Source organism: Vanessa cardui, chromosome 1 (genome assembly GCF_905220365.1).
Source record: "Vanessa cardui chromosome 1, ilVanCard2.1, whole genome shotgun sequence".
NCBI lineage: Eukaryota > Metazoa > Arthropoda > Insecta > Lepidoptera > Nymphalidae > Vanessa > Vanessa cardui.
This window is the reverse complement of record NC_061123.1, coordinates 5039985-5059695: the sequence shown is the minus strand read 5'-3', so window position 1 is coordinate 5059695 and position 19711 is coordinate 5039985. Positions and strand designations below refer to the sequence as shown.

The following is a 19711-nucleotide window of genomic DNA, read 5'->3' as shown; positions in this document are numbered from 1 at the left end:
CAGCTTAGACCTTAAATCGATGTGGAGTCCATAAAAATGACCACAGAGTATTCATAATTAATTCGTGAACAAATTAAGTTTTGAATAATGGCTAAGTTTGAAAAATAAAACTAAAATGGACTGGTGAAAAGAAATTATGTGAGTTTTTGCCGTTTCTTCTCGCTGGAGGCTGCTTTCTTTGATGGTACAATTGAATCATTGACGATTCAAAAATGCTATATTGAACAGTTAATTATTGAAATAAAATTCGGCCGATTTGATTTTGTTTGAAAAAAAAAGTAGTTTACTTGAAGAGTCTTATAAATCAAGGTTTTTTTGCAGTTCATAATATAGGAGAGCTATTAGTCACCCACCGGTCACTGGAACGTTGTTCTTCTCACTGGGTATTATGAATGTGTTTTATGAATACCCAGTGGGAGGGCTTAACCTTACAAGAATACCTTTCCCAGCAGCATTTACTGGTTGATAATTTTTTTTTGTTAATGTTCTATGTCATTTTATTTTTAACACGTTCACTGCCACCTAAATTTTTCCTATGCTTATAGCCATGCCGGCATACATAATGCCGCGAACACGCTAAGCGTGTCCCCGGCATCGCTAGATAAATTGTATGGACAAGCGTAGCGTGTCCACTGGCACAGGAACAAAAAAATTATTATTTTTTTGTTAAAACGGTCTTTTTTAGTTAATATTTCTTGTGTTATGCAATAATTAAGGTGTTTAGAATGATGTTGTCAGTGTTTTATCCCGGAATTTGACAAAAAACCGCTTTTATGGTAACTAAACATCATAATGAATCAGTGGTTGTAAAACTTTTTAATAAATTCCCACATATCATATTTACATTGGTGTCGAATTTGATATATACTTTTTATCGCGTTATGATTTAGTTCGTATTTCAATAAAAAAATTGTTCATGATATATACTGTTATCTGTTATCTACTGTTGTATCCCTGCAAAGGACGCGGGTCAGTTTGAAATTAGTAAGGTATAGTCAAATAAAATAAAATAGAACTTTCAATATGTACAAATTAAAACAGAGTTTAAATTTCGCTTCATAAAGTGTCCATAAAAATCCACCTTCTTTTTTTTCTCAAATACATACTTATTAATTTCTAAAATCAATTTTTATCTCACTTGTTTCGTTCACTTTCTTTTTAGTTGCTAGAAATGTTCAAAGGTCATAGGATATCGATTCGGTGCACATGTCTTGATATAATAATAAAGATAAATTAAATAAGTAATAATTAATAAACAAATAATTAAAAAATAATCAAGCTTCTTGTAAGCTAAACTCGTTTTATTGTTTCATTACTTCAATTCTTGTAACACGAATTTGAAGTTGACATGTGTTTACATTTTTAAGGTAAATCAGCCTTATTTAGTGTTTGATTTTATATATTTGGTGTATGTATGTGGTAGTTAATGATTAATCGAACTAACATATAGGTACTTGTAATACATAATCAGTATCAGTATCAACATAACACAAAGTAAGACAATTTAGTATAAACTTTGTCATTAAATAGGAATGGCAGAATTACGGCTTATATAGTTTTACTACAAAGGTGTATAAATTTTTATAATAATAGATATTTGTACAAAAAAAATGTAACAAAGTTCCTCAAATTTGAGAAAACAATAACAAAATTAGTTCAATTGTCAACAAATTGGTAATAAGCCATTAATAAAATGTGGTTTGTTGAAAAAACAGTTTGACAATCTATGATTATCCTTAATAAGTGAACAAGCCTAGCGTGTCGCCGGCATTACAAAAGACATTTTTTTCTAAAATAAAAAAAAATATTATTTTTAACGGGCCACTTAAAAACTCAGTAGCTTATCGCTTGAAGATTGCACACAATTAGTTTGAATGAATAATTTAGCCTAGTTTTTAAGATATCACTGAAATTCTTAGAACACGCCTAGCGTGTTCGCGGCGTGGCTATAGAAATTCGCATGAACACGCTAGGCGTGTCGCTGGCACTGAACGTGTTAATAGTACTCTTTAGCTACATATTTCAACCAGACAGAAATAATTTTGACCGCACTGAGATTTAAATAACAAGATTGCTGATAAATATTCCATATATTACAAGATTAAGTATTCTTTCCACGAGTACTAATTTGCATGCGCCATATTTTTCTGAATGATAATGTTACTGTTTTTTTTTTTTTAATAAATATTATTTTATTGTGTAGAATATTGTGAAAATTAGAAGATTTAATGACGTAATAAAAAAAATGAATCAACTGAAGACAAAAGTCAATTCTAAGTATATGCTAACTGGCAACATTGTTTTGGTATTGCCTTACCAAAAAAATCAACTAAACTAATATACATAATAAATATATCAGAAGATTGAATATATAATATGCGCTTCGGAAATTACCCTAAAATTAACCAGTATTTTATCTAAAAATATGAGAAAAAAAAAACAACATTTTATGAGTAAAAAATAAATTTACTAGACGAAGTAGTTTCACATGTACAAGCTGGCAGCGAACACGATGTCTCGTTTGAGCATCTTGATGGCGTCGCTGAACTTGTTCTCGAGGTCGGTGTTGCCGATGTTCTTGGCGGCCTGGCACAGCTGACGGAGCACCTCCTCCAGGCGACGCATGCAACGGATTATTGAACCTGAAAACGTTATTTATTTTATACACTTATGAATCGAATCATAATTTATCACTTTCAAAGCATATTCGCCTAATTGGTCTTAGGCTTGTAAGCTGCAGATGCAGATACAGTGCATGGACGCGCATACACGCATCCGTGGTAACCCACCACGGATGCGCAGAAGCCAGGCGAACCGAAACTGAAGAGAAGCGGAGGGAACTTGTTGTTGAACTCGACAGGACGCTAGAACTCATTGCCAAATGGGGTTCTGATAATCTTGTCGAGTTTAATGCCAAGAAAACGCCGGCATGCGCGTTCACAGCGAAAAAGTTACCATTTTCCCTTGTTCCATCCCTCTGTGGCACTACGCTAGATACACAGAGCCAAATTGCCGTACTGAGTATTGACGTCCGCAGTGACCTTAATCCAAGGGCTTATATCGGGGCTGTTATCAAAACAGCCTCACGCAAACTCGGGGTCCTGAACAAGGTAGGGCGTTTTTTCACGCCACAACAACTGCTCCTATTGTACAAAACGCAGGTGCGGTCTTGCGTTGAATATTGCTCGCACCTCTGGGATGGCTCCGCTAAGTACTTAATGGAAGCCTTGGATCGGTTACAGCGGCGTGCGGTCCGCATTATTGGCGACGTAAAGGTCTCAAGCACCCTCGAACCTTTACGCTTGCGCCGAGAAATCGCGGCGCTGAGCGTTTTTTATCGATATATTCCTTCATAGATCCACGAGTGCTGGCTCGCGATGTCATCGCCTAACTGTGACATCTATCAAAACGCGCACAAAGAAATTTGGCAACTCTTTTCTTTGTCGCACCGCCAAAAAATGGAACTCTTTACCAGCACACGTGTTCCCCTCCTCTTATAACCTAGGTGCCTTCAAACGAGGCGTGAAGATCGTGATTCATGCAATAGCGAGTAAGACAGTTACCGTGTTTTTTTTTTTAATATCATACCTTATTTCTTACCTTTCATTAATTTCCGCTAAATTATAAATTTATTTCTCTACATGCCGATGGGATGGATACCATCAGTGTGAGTTTGAATTAATATGTTGTGTCTCCTAGAGTGACCGCAATATCAGTGACCAAATTTCAGTCAAAAACAATGTCTTCTTAATCATTTTAAAGTGTTATTATGTTCGAAATAATTGATGGATATAGTAGGCACATCGAAGGTAAAAATGATACGAAAGCACAGCACTCTCGAATGAATAGCTTGCAGTAATAACCTTCGAAGACGTCTGTCATCTTGCAGATCTGCAGGAAGGAGGCGCCCTTGGCCCACGCGAGCACCACGTCCATGAGCGTGCACTTGAACTTGCCGACGTACTCGTCCTCGTCCAGGTCCATCTTGGCGTCGATCGACACCTTGGCTATGCGACGCGCGTATTCCTGTGACATGAGAAAATATATTCAAAAACACTGCATGACATTGTAAATATTCGTTCTTGCGTCTAAAACAATATCCGTAAACGAGGTATGGTTACCATAACAATTTCCCTTTAGGAAATGTTCACAAACACTGCATTACATTGTAAATATTCGTTCTCGCGTCTAAAACAATATCCGTATAACATAACGAGGTATGGTTATCATAACAATTTCCCTTTAGGAAATGAACTACGATTGAGTCGAGACTGAGCTGACTCAGTCAGCAGAACATCTAGGATGATAAAATAGGTTGCTTAATGTATTAAATATAATATAATAAAAAGATAAGAATCTTAAATCTGGGACAAATCAATCGTTCCTCAAGATCGATCGAGAAATCACTCTTTTGAGATTAGTGGCTAAATAATTAGACATGAGAAAATATGTTCACAAACATTACATTGTAAATATTCGTTCTCGCGTCTAAAACAATATCCGTAAACGAGGTATGGTTATCATAACAATTTCCCTTTAGGAAAAGAACTACGATTGAATCGAGACTCAGTTAACTCAGTCAACAGAACATCTAGGATGATAAAATAGGTTGCTCAATGTATTAAATATAATATAACTAGCTTTTGCCCGCGACTTCGTTAGCGTGGACTTCAGGTTCGTTTAAAATCGCTTCGTAAATAAGTCATTATTTCTCGTACAAAGTAAAGGATAAAAAATGGTTATTCTGGATTATTCCTAAGAGATAAACATATACCATCACGGACTTTTTTTTTAGACCTTTTTAAGTTGTACAATACTGTAGTACGACCTCACATTAGAAACCTCAAAAATTGTAGCCTATGTGTTATTCTGATGTATAAGCTATATTGTGGTAAAGTTTCATTCAAATCCATTCAGTAGTTTTTACGTGAAAGAGTAACAAACATCCATACATACAAACTTTCGCCTTTATAATAGTAGTAGGATAAAAAGATAAGAATCTTGAATGTGAGGCAACTCGATCGATTCCGCGAGAACGATCGAGAAATCGCTCTTCTGAGATTTAAAGTTAGCATGGATCGTGTGTAGTAGTGATACTGGCATCTCGAAGACATGAAAGGAGGTCTCTATGTAACTTATTTTAAGGTTCGTATGTGCAATAAAATTTTTTGTAAGAAACAGTGATTTCTAAAATTATGCCACGTTCAATTATCTGTGTACTTTTCTACGAAACATGTACTCGTTTATTTCTTAAAATGTTTCATGTGTATCACTCATTCCCTTGTTAACGCTTTTAGATATTAGGTAATATTCAAAATTTTACTGAAAATACATTTGTGAATTAATATTCGACGTTTGCTGTTTTTTAATTATCCTTAGATTAGTGGTTAAATAATAGCAATATTGCCTGCAGCTGTCGCAGTACGGCTCGCAGCTCCTCTCCGGCGGCGGAGGCCTGCGACGAAGCCTCGTCGCACACGAAGCAGCTCACCAGCGCCGCGCTCTGCGCCGCGCTCAGAGAGTTGAACACGCCGTTGAAGATCAGCTCCGTCAGTAGCAGCTCGTCCGCGCTGGGGGGGGGGCATGTGCGTGTTAGGGGGGGGCACTTTGTAACGATGACTTTAGATACATTATTATGGCAGTATAGTACGACACAAATTAGATGTAGCATCGGAAAATGCAATGGAATGAAAATAAAACCGATTACTGCCGATTTACACAACCAATAGAAGTAGCTCCCTATCGCGCCGTTCGACGCTATTCGTCGCTATAGATTCACGCGTCAGAGAAAGCAAGTGCATGTAAATCGACGCGTCAAATTGACGAATATATTAGGTCATATGATATTACAAGTTATTACGTTTGTGCAAAGATCATATTCGCATGAGAAATAAATATTGATAATTTGGGATAGCGTACTCAACTCGGAAATGATCGGTTTTACGAATTTTGCCGATGCGAAATCTAAGTTGTGTCGTACTATACCGAGTTTAAAAAATACACAAGTAGACACACGGTAGGTATTCTGGAGTTACCCACCAATGGTGATCACTAGATTTGAGGACAATTATTAGAAACAAAATTTCAATGTGTATTTTACATATCATGATTGTAGTGAAGACAAAAAAATAAACTAACCAACTTTTTATAACACGTTTTTATAATTATGCTGTAACTTTAAGTTACTAATTTAACAGGATCCAGAAAAAAAATTAAATAGAAATTAGTTATACAAGCTCTATCAACGAGATTTTTTCCAACTCACCAAAAAAGAAAACAATAACATAAGCACATAATTTACTATTAGAGTAAATTGGTTTAAATTTTTAAATATAACAATCACTTACCTGCTCAATTCACAAGCTATTCTGCCTTTTAATTCTATAACGTCTGATAGTGTGCAATACCCTAATCTTCTAAGCACTCGTTTCCTTTTCTTTAGTTCGTCCATTTGTAATATACTTTTCGCTTTTTTCAGTTCCGATTTAACCGACATTAATTCTTCGTATATTTCCTGTTTATTTTCATAGGCTGCGGTCAATGCTCCACGGTTCTTGTCTTTATGTAGAGGATGGGAGTACAGTCTACAAAACAGATAAAAAATAAATTAAGTCTCCTTGACTGATTTGAACTCCTTGAATATTTCTTCAGCTTTTATAATAACGTTTGTGTGTGCGGAAATAAAACTCTTTTTCATAATGCTATACGATCGGAAAGAGGCTTCAACATGAACAATAATGTTAACGCATTCAGCTTCCGAAATTTCTACTTCAAGCTGCTTCTGAGAATTTAATTTCAAACAAACCCAAACATTTTTATTGGCTCAACCTTGGCCCGGTTTGTACCCAGAACTTTAGGATCTGCAGTCGTATAGCCACATAATAAATGTAGCCGTCACATTAATTTATGAATAGATTTTATTATTACCAAATGTGTGCAATTTCAATGACGGTTCTATCATTATATGGAACTATTTTAAAGTAGAGCTGAAAGAGTTAACCCACACATGCTAACAGGTTAATCTCATTTAAGTCTTAAAAAACTAATTAGGAATCAACATTTTATGGTTAAACACCTAAAGTATTAATAATTCTATTCATCAATGAATATATGTTTTTATTTACCTTTCTTCTAAAATTTTAATTCTATCCACGCATTCTTTAAAAACGGGATCGTCAATTTTCATATCTTTTATAGGATTGAGCAACGGAGGCCCTTCTGGGAAGCGCTTCTTGACTTCACCTATCGTCTTGAGAACGGATTTCCTATTGTCTGGAGGTCGAAGGTCCTTGGGGTAGTAGACGCGGAGTGAACTGATCTGGTATATAAGAGTGTGAAGAACGGGCACCACTTCTACATCTCCTGTCTACAAAAATAGTAATTTAAAATAACATTAATCTAATAAACCAATTGATATAAAAGCGAGTGCAGTTTGAAAAGCGCTGGAATGATAAAAATGCTCTGTAATTACCTCCCCCGGCGGACAGGGCATGTTCGTGTCGGCGTCGTCCGGTTTGCTTTTCTTCACGTGGAGTAAAATATCGACTATGATAACTGTATCCGCGGTCAGCGGGTTCTCGTCTTGTGGCTTCTTGCCCTTGCCCGTTTTATGTCTAAAGTTTACGATAATTCCCCAGTCGTATTCGTATTTTTCTGTTTTCACCTAAATAAAAAAAAATATTGTTAAAACTTCAAATAAACAAAGGAATTTTTTGAACAGCTTAATTAATCGATTTTTATATCTTTTTTTTTTAATATGTACAGTTTTAAATTCGCCAGACTGACACAGAAATGATTCCATCGGCACGTTAAAATTCTGAAGCAACACAGTCACGTGATGTAGTGTACAGTGGAATTAATTAAACGATATAAGATGTTATCTGAATATCGAGGTGAGTGCGAGAGGTGAGTGTGAGAGGTGAGTACCTTGACGAGGCGTCCGGGCTGCAGGAAGGGCTTGAGGTAGTCGGGGCGCGTGATGAAGGCGCGGAACTGCGCGGCCAGCAGCTGCAGCTGCGCGCGCGTGTGGCAGTACGCCGCCACGGCGCCCTCGTCCGACACCGACACGCGCTCCAGCTGCTTCTGCTTCGCCTTCATCTCTGCCGACCGACACTAGCCCGTTATCCAAGCATCCTTGTTACGTTGGTGTGAGTCATACTTAAATCGATCCCAATTAGTTGCCATTGATGGTTTTAAATCTTTCGAATGTAAAATACCCTCTGGTGTACCGCAAGGGTCACACTTAGGACCTTTGTTTTTCCTTGTTTTCATTAATGATGTTTGAAAAGTACTTAAATCTAAATATCAAATATTCGCAGATGATTTAAAAATATTCTGGGAAATTAAATCACCACAGGATATCGAAATCCTTCAAAATGACATCGACAACCTTGTTTGTTGGTGTCTTGCAAATCGTATGACTTTAAATAAGGATAAATGTGTTCATATTCAATTTAGTAGAAAACGAAAACCACTAAAACACACTTACTACATCGACGGTACGCCCCTTACGGAATCAACGAGTGTTAGGGATCTCGGGGTGATAATAAATAACACCTTAAGCTTTAGAGGTAACATTGATTCCATCATATGAAAAGCCTCGCAAGTATCTGGTCTGATGTTAAGATTAATGAAAATCTTTAAGGATCCAAGCTTGACAATATTAGTATACAATAGTATACAATAGTATACAATAGTATACAATAGTATACAATAGTATACAATAGTATAATAAGGAGTATCCTAGAATATTGTTCAGTTGCTTGGAGTCCTGGGTATGAGGTGCACTCTGATAGAATAGAACGTGTACAAAAACGTTTTCTGTATTACTTAGCGTACACAGATCTAAATGCTAAGAATATTAACTCTTACGACGCACGCCTAATTAATTATAAAGTGCAAACTCTTAAATATAGAAGAGAAGCTGCCGACTTTCTTTTTTTATACAAATTATTGCATGGATATGTTGATGTACCTGATCTACTTGCTAAAATTAGTTTGCATTCCGCGTCAAGGTAGCCGTTTACAAAATCGTAAAATATTTAGCCTGCCTGATGTCAAATCAAATCTTGGTCAACATTCGCCAATACCGTATTTGCTCGCTTGCGAATTGTAGTCGTCAACACCTAGATGTCTTCAGTGAATCTGTTGGTTCTCTTAAAAATAAACTTAAAAGAAAATCACATTATTTTATGTAATAATTAAATAATTAACTAGTCAGTAATTACACAAGTACTGTTCTTGTTAACTAAGCTAGGTATATGTTTTTTAAAGCATGTAAGGTTTACATCCAGAAGACTGCAACTTAATAACACTCTGTTTATCTTAGATTTTATTTTGTATGCACTAGTTGTAAGTTAGTTTTGTAAACTTAAATAAATAAAATAAAATGAGCGAATACACTACCTAACTAATGGACAGGCGTAAGCCATCCCTAGTCCGTAGGTCTAAGGATGATACGAAAGTTTGTGAGACTTTATACATGTTTGTTACTATTTGATAAAAAAAAAACTACTGTACTATAAAAGCTTCTGTATACATCAGAATAGGCTATTTGACTGGTTTTTAAAATCCATTTTATGTTATTTAGTAGAGGTTAAGGAACCCAGCAAAAGTTGTTTATTTTTATTTCTAGTACATATATATTTGCCGAAAAATATCATATTTAAATAGCGCGAAAACGCTACTTGGACAATATGGCTCTGCAAAGGGGTCGGTGACGTCACTTTGCTGTAATTTAATCTGTGGTACATATAGTAGAAAAGCAAGGTTTACGAGAAAGTGACTTCATCATAAGGCCTGCCAATCAGGAGCGTTTTGTGTCACGTGACAAACGTTCAAAAAAATGCATTTTTATTTATTGATTTTTGAATAAATTAAGTATTATTTTCAAGTTTCTTTAGTAAATAACCATTTTTAAACTCATAATATACACTGATTACAATAATACACAATTTATTTTTCGCATTGTCAAACAGCCTATTACACATAGGCTATATCAAAACAGTAGATTTCCTTATTGAAATAAACGATATTATTAACAAATTGCCTCATGTAGCTATTGACGCTTAATCCGCTAAACCGATGTAAATAAAATTTGTTATTGAAATAATTTTGATCCCGAGAAAGAAATCATCTTTAAGAGGGCAATTTTCTACAGAAGTATGATTGTTGATGGATCCTCTGTGGACTTTTTTTAAGTTTTAAGTTTAATATATATGCAAACAAACTTGGGCCAGAAGTCAATAAAATTTAAATCACAATAACTTACTATCAATTAGATCCGGAATCGCTGCTTGGTTTTGAAACTGGAAGAAACTCCTCTCCAACATGTATTCGGGATTGATTTCTTCCACTCGCAGCAAGTTCAAGACCTGATGAATACACCAAATTTGTTCAACAACAACAACAACAGCTTGTAAATTCCCACAGCTGGGCTAAAGGCCTCCTCTCCCTTTGAGGAGAAGGTTTGGAACATATTCCACCAGCGTGTTCCAATGCCGGTTGGTTGAATACACATGTGGCAGAATTTCTGTGAAATTTGTCACATGCAGGTTTCCTCACGATGTTTTCCTTCACCGCTGAGCACGAGATGAATTATAAAGACAAATTAAGCACATGAATCAGCGGTGCTCGCCTGGGTTTGAACCCGCAATCATCGGTTAAGATGCACGCGTTCTTACCACTGGGCTATCTCGACTCAATTTGTTCATCTTGTACATAATTACTTTTGAATATTTTTTTTTAGATGTTGTTCCTTTAGAATAGTTTGATATTAAAATGCAATGATCGGAGCCAGACCATGTTGTAAGTAAGATGGAAGGCGGAGTTGATGGGATCTGCCTTGCCCTGCACCATAGCCTTGACGACGCTGGGCGTGACCTTCTGGTCGATCATGAGGATCACGATGCCCTTGTCGTCAAGACCACGACGACCCGCGCGACCGGACATCTGGATGTACTCTCCCGACGTTATCTGGTAAAAAATATGATAAATAAGATTAATTATTTAGGTAATTTCGAACAATATTATATAATAATATATGAAACATATTTCACGATTAAATTTTATTTGTTCACAAGAATTATCATACTACTTTATTTTCTGTCCAGGCTTTCTTCGAACATTTTATTTGTAACATTAAACTGATGAATGCTGATAAAAATAACAATTTCTTTTTTTCTTATTTAGATTCATTAAACATAATTTATTTTTATTATAAACCAAATGTAAATTCTATTTTCAAATTATCTAGCGATACACTTTTATGTATCATCAAATTCAGATACTTTAAAAATTCACTTTGTATAATTGATAATTGTAGAAATACGCAACAAAACAATACGCAACATTATAAGAGATGCATAATCACTTGAATAGATATCACAGTACTTACAAATCGAAAGTCCTTGCCGTCAAACTTTTGACAATTAGTGAAGACAACTGTTCTGGCGGGCATGTTCAATCCCATGGCGAATGTTTCCGTCGCGAACAGCGCCTGCAATATTGATACGATATATTTAGGGAAATTTAATGATTTCATAGCATTTGTTACTTTAATATTTACTTACTTTAAGTAAACTTACAAAACATATGGATGACATTGTCCACATCAGAAAATTCAAGTAACATTGTCTATAGCTATACAAAAGCTTTTGCAAACTTTACATTCAAAATAAGGCGGTACATCGTGGGAGTAAACTGTGCGAGTTAGTTATGTAAACTAGGAGGTATATAATAATGCGATTTTTTTCTTAACAATCATAAGCCTAGTTTTAGTGGTGAGTACGATAATTATCAGTCAGGTTACAAACCTAAGACTCACCAGACCACTCATATATGTGAGTAGATAAGGTTCAATGTAGTAAATATAACTTGGTTTCGTCCGCAAAATTCGCATGAAATAAGTTGACGTATATTTCACACGACGAGGAACGAGACGAGGACGGACGAGCATTTCTTAATAAGTATTTTTTGTCTTTAATTGATTTGAAAATCCATATGTTTATTAGGTATGTATCATTATAATCGTATCTGAATTAGAGTCGGGTAATTTTCGTAGCTGAGATAGGCCAGTGGTTAGAACGCGTGCATCTTAACGAATGATTGCGGGTTCAAACCCAGGCAATCACCACTATATACAGGATGACTGGTTAATTACTATCAATATTTAAGGAGAATACTCGGTACATGACTCTCATTCGAATTATGTAAAAAAAATAGGTACTTAATTTTTGACCAAATTTCTGTATAAATAAATAAAGTGTGGACACGTTCCCAGCCTTGCCGGCGGCGCGTGCGACGGCGTGCTGATACAACACCACGCCGCCGCACGCGTGTGTCGCTCCCCCCAACCCCCGCCCCGTGGCTAATTAGTCGGGCGAGCGCCGCCGTAAGGTCTGTACGTCCGACTTCCCGCACGGGCGCCTAGCGATCGATCTTACGCGTATACCTAATCTGTCGTGTGTATGTGTGACCCGTTATTACTTCAGAGTATGTCAACAGAGAGGAGTTGAAATTAAAAAACAATAGAAGCTTTCGAAACTATTATAAGTGACCGATTCGTATTAAATCGTGTGAAAGACAATATGCGTAAACGTGCCGAACTGTGTATCACACGAGAAGGAGCTCACTTTGAACATTTGTTAAGGTTAGTGTAGTGATGTAGGTAAATAGGTAATTTAATGATTGACAATTGTTGTAAATAAGTATGATTCAATTTTTAAATACGCCGGAAATACCAAGATAGGTAAACAGTTCATATTATTTTTTGTGTCAAGTTCACACCATTTACCTAGTCAATAAATTGGTTGCTTAAACGAATGAAATATCTTCGTATTTTTGCCTGTCCTAAGCCAGGATTAAAGTATGAAGGGAATTGGATCATTTTTGTTTATCTAAGGTAGCCTGCTACACTGTTAACACGCGGCGGCGCGCGGCGTTTGGATGTAGGTAAACTACCGCGCGATAACTAAATGTACCTACCTACATAACTGTTTTGTGTCGATAACGCAGCTAGGGTGTTCACACGATGCGTAATTAATTACATAACTTTTGGTTAACTTTACTTAGAAGTTCATTAAAATTTATGTTATATTAATTTTTATTTTGTCATATATGATCGTCAAATATCACGTCCTCAAGTATCGATAGTAATTCACCAGTCACCTGTATAAGTGCTTAATTTGTGTTTATAATTGATCTCGTGCTAGGCGGTGAACAACGTAAGTGAGGAAAACATCGTTAGGAAACCTGCATGTGTCTGATTTCATCGAAATTCTGCCACATGTGCATTATACCAACCCGCATTGGAAATAATGGATCGCAGAAGTGGGAAATTTACAGGCTGTTACCTTACTTGTTTTTTCTAAAAAGGGTATAAATTATGAACATACCTTTATAAGTCCCAAGCCGAACAGTATCTCAATACCCAGAAGTGGGAAATTTACAGGCTGTCACTTTACTTTTTTTTTTCTAAAAAGGGTATCAATTATGAACGTACCTTTATAAGTCCCAAGCCGAACAATATCTCAATGGTTTCCTTCAGTATGGGCAGCAAGCCGCCGTGGTGTATGCCGATGCCGCGCCGCAGCAGCGGTATCACGTTCTCGACTTGCGGCAGCTTGCGATCCTCCTCCGACAGCACGTCCATCGCATTGTTGAACACTTCGTCCACTAGTTTCTTTTCTTCGACTGTAACAAAAAGAAACATTTGCTTAATCGTTGGAAAACAAAATGTTATTATAAAGTTAGCCTTCCTAATCTTTCGTTATTCTATACGGAAAATAAGAAGCTCTTGAAGAAATATTATAATGTACAAGTATATGCCGCTAACGCTGAACCCTATTTCCTCATTCTCAAACTCCAACACAACACTACCAAGTAGAGTTCAATCAATGAACTGTCCGAGGCAAAAAAGTGGCAACACCTTCCAATCGCTGCTACTGAAAACTCCTTGACAGAAAAGCTGAATAATAGCCCGTACCTGTATTTTAGTTCAGGATCACACGGTTCTGCATTCTTATTACAAGCAAGCTACTAGAACTAGCTACGAGGCAGTTTTAATTTTAATATATTTTAAAATACGCATTTTCGCATATTTGACTATCTCACTGTAATGGTCGTGTGACATATGAGGCCAGAATTTGTAAATTTTTACTTTTTATAATTATGTTTCTTTTTTGTCTTTTTAAAAATAAAATTAAATACACCTTTTTATATCTTTATCAGCATAACAATAAATACATAAAATAGAAACAATTTTTTTTTACATACTTAAAAATATTATTATTATATTTGTTTTTTTTTTCAATAATTGCTACAATATAATTAAAGGCCAGTCGCTAATCCTAACTCATCTAATAAGGTCCACAAAAGACCTGACAACTCATTCACTCACTCGTATTAAAATCCAACTTGGCCATCTGCATGGCGTACAGCTCGCAGTCCTTCTTGCTGAAGCTGAAGATGATGACGGGCGCGAAGTTCCTCTCCATGATCATCTTGACGATGTTGAAGATGTTTGTGTTGCTGTTGCCGCGCGGGCCGCCCTTGCGCCCGCGCTGGTCGCCCCTGCCCGCCTCGCCCGCGTTGCTCAGCACCGTCATGGCTGTGTTGAAGTTGTCTTCCTTGAACAAACCCTGCAAAGACACACCAGTCACACTTCTATACATTCTTTATGAGTCAGACCGACAAATGAGCCAAACAATGGTAAGAGGTCGCCACCGCCCAGTCACACTTCTATACATTTCAGATAGGTCAGACTGACAAGTGAATCACCCAATGATAAGTGGTCGCCTCGTCCCAGACTATTATACAGGGGTGGGCCAAGAATTCGTTAACATTTAAATGTAACTTACCGCGCAAACTATTGACGCGCGGGGCGCGGGCGCGGGCAGGGGTACTAGCTCGCTTCTTGGAAATTTAGTCGCAATGGATCGCTTTACGGGGCCGCAACGCGCTTACTGCGTGAAACAGTTTTATTTAAACAACTTTTCGCTCATTACTGTGAGACGCTTATTTCGCGTTGAATATGGTTTACACGACTTAAGTCAGTGTCCAAGTGCTCCTTTAATAAAGAAATGGGTGAAGAAGTTCGAAGAGACGGGATCTACACTAAATGTGAAACAAACCGGCGGCCCGCGGACTTCTCGGAGCGAAGAGAGCGTGTAGCAAGTTTCCGCTTCTGTTCGACGTGATCCAGGTTTATCGACACGCAAACGTTCGGCTGAATTAGGATTATCCCGCACATCATTACGCCGTATTTTGAAATTAGATTTGAAATTACATCCATATAAGATCCAGCTAGTGCAAGAACTAAAGCCTAATGATTTAAATTTGCGTAAGTCATATGCCGAAACAATGTTAACTCGATTCAGTAATTTTGACAACATTTTATTCTCTGACGAAGCCCATTTCCACCTAAATGGACATGTAAACAAACAGAATTGCAGGTATTGGAGCAGCGAAAATCCTAAAGCTAAACATGAGAGGCCACTTCACTCTCCTAAGGTAACTGTATGGGCTGCAATTTCAGCAAAAGGAATCATCGGACCTTACTTTTTTGAAGATTCTCGAGGCCGTTCAGTTACTGTTAATTCTGCCGAGTATGTGAAAATGTTACGGGAGTTCTTAGCACCGATGCTACTGGAATTTGCTGGCTATAATCGTAACACGTGGTTTCAACAAGATGGAGCCACGTGTCACACATCGAACGAGTCCTTGCCGGTGGTCAAAGTTATGTTTCCGGAAAAGCTGATATCCAGACGTGGTGACATCCCATGGCCACCCAGAAGTCCAGATCTATCCCCAGCAGACTTTTTTTTATGGGGTTATTTAAAGAGTCGTGTCTACATTGATAAACCGAATACACTGCGTCAACTTAAAGAAAAAATCATCGAAGAGATGTCGGCGATCTCGCGGTCTCTTTGCAGAAGAGTATTTGAAAACTTCAGGACTCGCGTAGATGAGTGCAAAAACCGAAACGGTGGTCATTTAGACGAAATAATTTTTAAAAAAATAAATTACAACTAATTAGCTTTCTCGTAAATAAACGATTTCTAAAATATGTTAAATGGTTTTTTTTATACGATTTTTTCAAATGTTAACTAATTCATGGCCCACCCTGTATATACGGTTCTACGGTTATTTGTCTTTATAATTCATCTCGTGCTCAGCGGTGAAGGAAAACATCGTGAGGAAACCTGCATGTGACAAATTTCATTGAAATTCTGCCACATGTGTATTCCACCAATCCGCATTGGAACAGCGTGATGGAATATGTTCCAAACCTTCTCCTCAAAAGGACAGGAGGCCTTTAGCCCAGCAGTGGGAGTTTACAGGCTGTTGTTGTTGTTGTATATTAAAATCTTTTACACACAAGTTACTTATCTAAGCTAAATATTAATTTAATATAATATAAATTCCAATCAATAGTTTCATTCGATATAAAATTAATTATTTGTATTTCAATTTTACGTACCTTTTCGTCCACAACAAGATGTATGCCATCTCCTCCGGCTGGGAATATATAGTGTTGAAGCGGTGTCGGTCTGTACTCTGTGTAGACCACGTGACACGGCTGAGAGTGCAGGCGACAAACCCACTCAGCAAATTGCCTCGCATTGGGGATCGTAGCCGATAAAAATACGTAGTGAACATTATCAGGTAACAAAATCAATGTTTCTAAAAATAAAAGAGAATATTATCTATAAAACTGAAGTATCTGTTTGTAATTTTAAAATAACCGTTTTTTAATAGACGCCTGCTATGTATATACACGTATATACCAAAACAATTAATTTTTGAATTTTTGGTCTGTCTGTCTATTTGTTCCAGCTAATTTACGGAACAGCTGGATCTGTTTTGAAGATACTTACACTGGTAGATAAGTGATATAGTAAGGAGTAACAAAGGCTACTTTAGGATTTTATATAAAGTCACACCGCAATATCTAATATGCACGCAGCCATCGCGCATCCCACCACTATTTTTTGTTAAATTCAAATGTGCACCAAGTCGCGAACACAGCTAGTTAAGCATGGCCTGAGTACTTTATAAGTAATTGTGTAGATTATTCGAATCTTACCTTCCCATACAACACCTCTCTCTTTGTCTCTCATATAATGAATCTCATCAAACACTACCCAACCAACTTCTCGCATAATTTCTGATCCTCTATACAACATATTTCTCAGAATCTGTAAGGAAAATTATATGAAAAAATATTAAATGCCAGTGATATTAATTAAATTATTCAAATTAAGATAGAGCATTGGAATGAGAACATAAACCTTGCTTATGCTTATGGTACATTTAATTAAAATATATTTTATAAAATTAAATCACTCATTTAAGTGTATTCAAAACTTTAAATTTCGCTAAAAATTAGTGATCAACAGTTTTTATTATAAGATACTTAGTATTATCATACCTCAGTGGTCATAATAAGACATGACGCCGATGGGTTGATAGTGACATCACCAGTTATAAGACCCACATCATGGAATTCTTCTGAAAACTCTCGATACTTCTGGTTAGAAAGAGCCTTTATTGGTGTTGTGTATATAACTCTTTGCTTATTTTTTAACGATAATGCAATTGCATACCTGGATTAAAAGGGATAATATAAATTTCAAACTTGTACCATCATGACTATTTGCAATGTTTCACTGCCAGGCAAATATGTTTTTTGTATTATGAAATATGATTAATACATAAACATACCATTATAGCAAACTCTTGAAATAATATACCCAATAATCTTACGACAAATAATATTTGCTACATTTTTCTCTTGTATGACCAAGCAATATTGTGACTTTAAGTATTGGAAAATATAGTGACTCTTAGAGATTAAGTCATTTTCAAATTTAATTAAATAACTTTTTAATGTAAGTTTTTTAAAATGGAGACTTAGTTATCAGTTTAAGCAATAATAATGTTAAAGAGTTCTCACACACAACTTTCGAGACATTCTCTCTCTCTCTCTCTCTCGTATGGAAATATGCTCACATGTGCATATTGAGAAATAAAATAAGTAGCAAGAACGTCAGGATTTTAAAAGCAACGATGCAACATTGGTAGTACAGGGTACCAGGTACCAGCTAAAAAACTAAAATCTACTCACTCTGCGACAACAGTTTTTCCAGCTGATGTATGAGCTGACACCAGGACGGATTGTAAATTGTCAATACATAAAATTGCTTCTTTTTGGAAAGGATCTAGAATGAAGCTATATTGCTTAGCAGGCTCCGTTGAGGTCTGTGCTAAAGGTGCATATTCATGGTTTGGGGGTATAGCTACTTCATGTGTACAGCCCTCATGTGTCTCTAGAGTGTGAATTACTATTCTTGAGCTTAACATCTCCACACTGAAAACATGATACACAAATTTAATTAATTTACTTTATTGAAGGTTGATATCAGCTACGAGCACACTCATTGTTTATTCAATCACCAAAGGGAAAAAAGTAACCAAAACATAGAATAAAATTTATTGGTGATATTTATAAAATATTACAACTTTTTTTCTTTTTTCTTTAATTTATTTTGATTTCAATATATATACCTACTGACAAGATTAAATGTAATTTCATTTTGTTGTGCAAGAACAGTAAGGTCTATTATATATGTACATATATTTAATATAGAATTGAAAATTTAAGATTCATAGATTTGTGTAAGTCAGGATGTGAATAATATAACAACAACAATATTACATTTACAGAGTTGTTTTGATGTTAGTAAATTTTTCCCAAAACAAACCACCAACTATAAACATCGCATAACCTTACTTTATGTCACTCATTAGGTCCTCTTCAACCTCCTCTTCTTGTTTTGGTTTTTTAGTGTCCGCATATTCAACTTCTTCGTGTGGACGTTTATTACTTGAAGACGGTTCTTCATCGTTTGTCCTTCAATAAACATTATACCGAGTAATATTTATTGTATTAATACAATATACATCACCGTTATAGTTACAGAATAACAGTCGTTATACATAAGCAAAGGTTATAAATATTACTTACGCTTTTTCCTTGTTTTCTATATTAGGTAATTGTGTAGTAGCTTCATTTTGCATTGGATCGTCAAAACAATCAAAAATACTATTTACGTCAGCCATTTTCAATAAAATAGTTTAAATGAAATGTTAAATAAATGATGTACACATTGCAAACACTGCATGGACTTCTATAGTAATTTATACGTCACATACACACAAACTAAAAGTCAAACGACAAAATCACAAATGTCAAAATTGGATGTTTGAAGACTATAAAAATACCGTATAACGAATTACATAAAAGTATTGGATACAACAAAATAATCGATTTATTATGTTAAATATATAAAGATGATGTAATAAAACATGCAGCATTATACGATTGTATAAAAAAAATGCGTAATTAAGAGTAGTTCATCTTCTTTCTATATAGAATTCTACTATTCATTTTATAAATCATTTGCATGTTATTAAGAAATCAAAAGTATAAATTTTAGACAAAAAATGATTTAGAAGACTTATGAAGATGACTGATGGCTAATGAAAGTGGGATCCCAATAAATCATGTGATTGTTGGTTGTATGTAGGTTTATTCTATTACTTTAACAAAGATACCACATCCATTACTTTTTAAATTATTATTTATTTTTTCAAAAGAAAAGTATTGATTAAATATTTTAATCGAATAATGAAGAACATTCAACGAAAC

General features: G+C 35.8%; 1 protein-coding gene across 1 annotated transcript; it reads right to left on the bottom strand.

Moving 5' to 3' along the window:
• Nucleotides 1–2451: 2451 nt before the first annotated feature.
• LOC124536709 (exosome RNA helicase MTR4) lies at nucleotides 2452–19256 on the bottom strand. The gene is made up of 18 exons (XM_047113316.1): nucleotides 19028–19256; nucleotides 18794–18913; nucleotides 18128–18370; nucleotides 17432–17606; nucleotides 17087–17198; nucleotides 16481–16683; nucleotides 14399–14639; nucleotides 13502–13692; nucleotides 11396–11497; nucleotides 10801–10974; nucleotides 10271–10373; nucleotides 7927–8099; nucleotides 7472–7663; nucleotides 7125–7366; nucleotides 6348–6584; nucleotides 5408–5570; nucleotides 3864–4026; nucleotides 2452–2642 (listed from the first exon to the last, which is right to left on the bottom strand). The coding sequence occupies exons 1-18, from the start codon at nucleotides 19120–19122 to the stop codon at nucleotides 2485–2487; spliced, it is 3087 nt and encodes a 1028-aa protein (XP_046969272.1). The 5' UTR covers nucleotides 19123–19256; the 3' UTR covers nucleotides 2452–2484.
• Nucleotides 19257–19711: the final 455 nt, after the last annotated feature.

Bases quoted from the DNA above. Each gene is read 5' to 3' on its own strand.
- LOC124536709 (XM_047113316.1), bottom strand. From the start codon at position 19,122: ATGGCTGACGTAAATAGTATTTTTGATTGTTTTGACGATCCAATGCAA. The intron at 17,199-17,431 runs GTATGATAATAC...TTTTCCTTACAG, and splicing joins GTCTTATTATGACCACTGAG to ATTCTGAGAAATATGTTGTA. The intron at 8,100-10,270 runs GTAAGTTATTGT...GTCGGTCGGCAG, and splicing joins GATTCCGGATCTAATTGATA to AGATGAAGGCGAAGCAGAAG.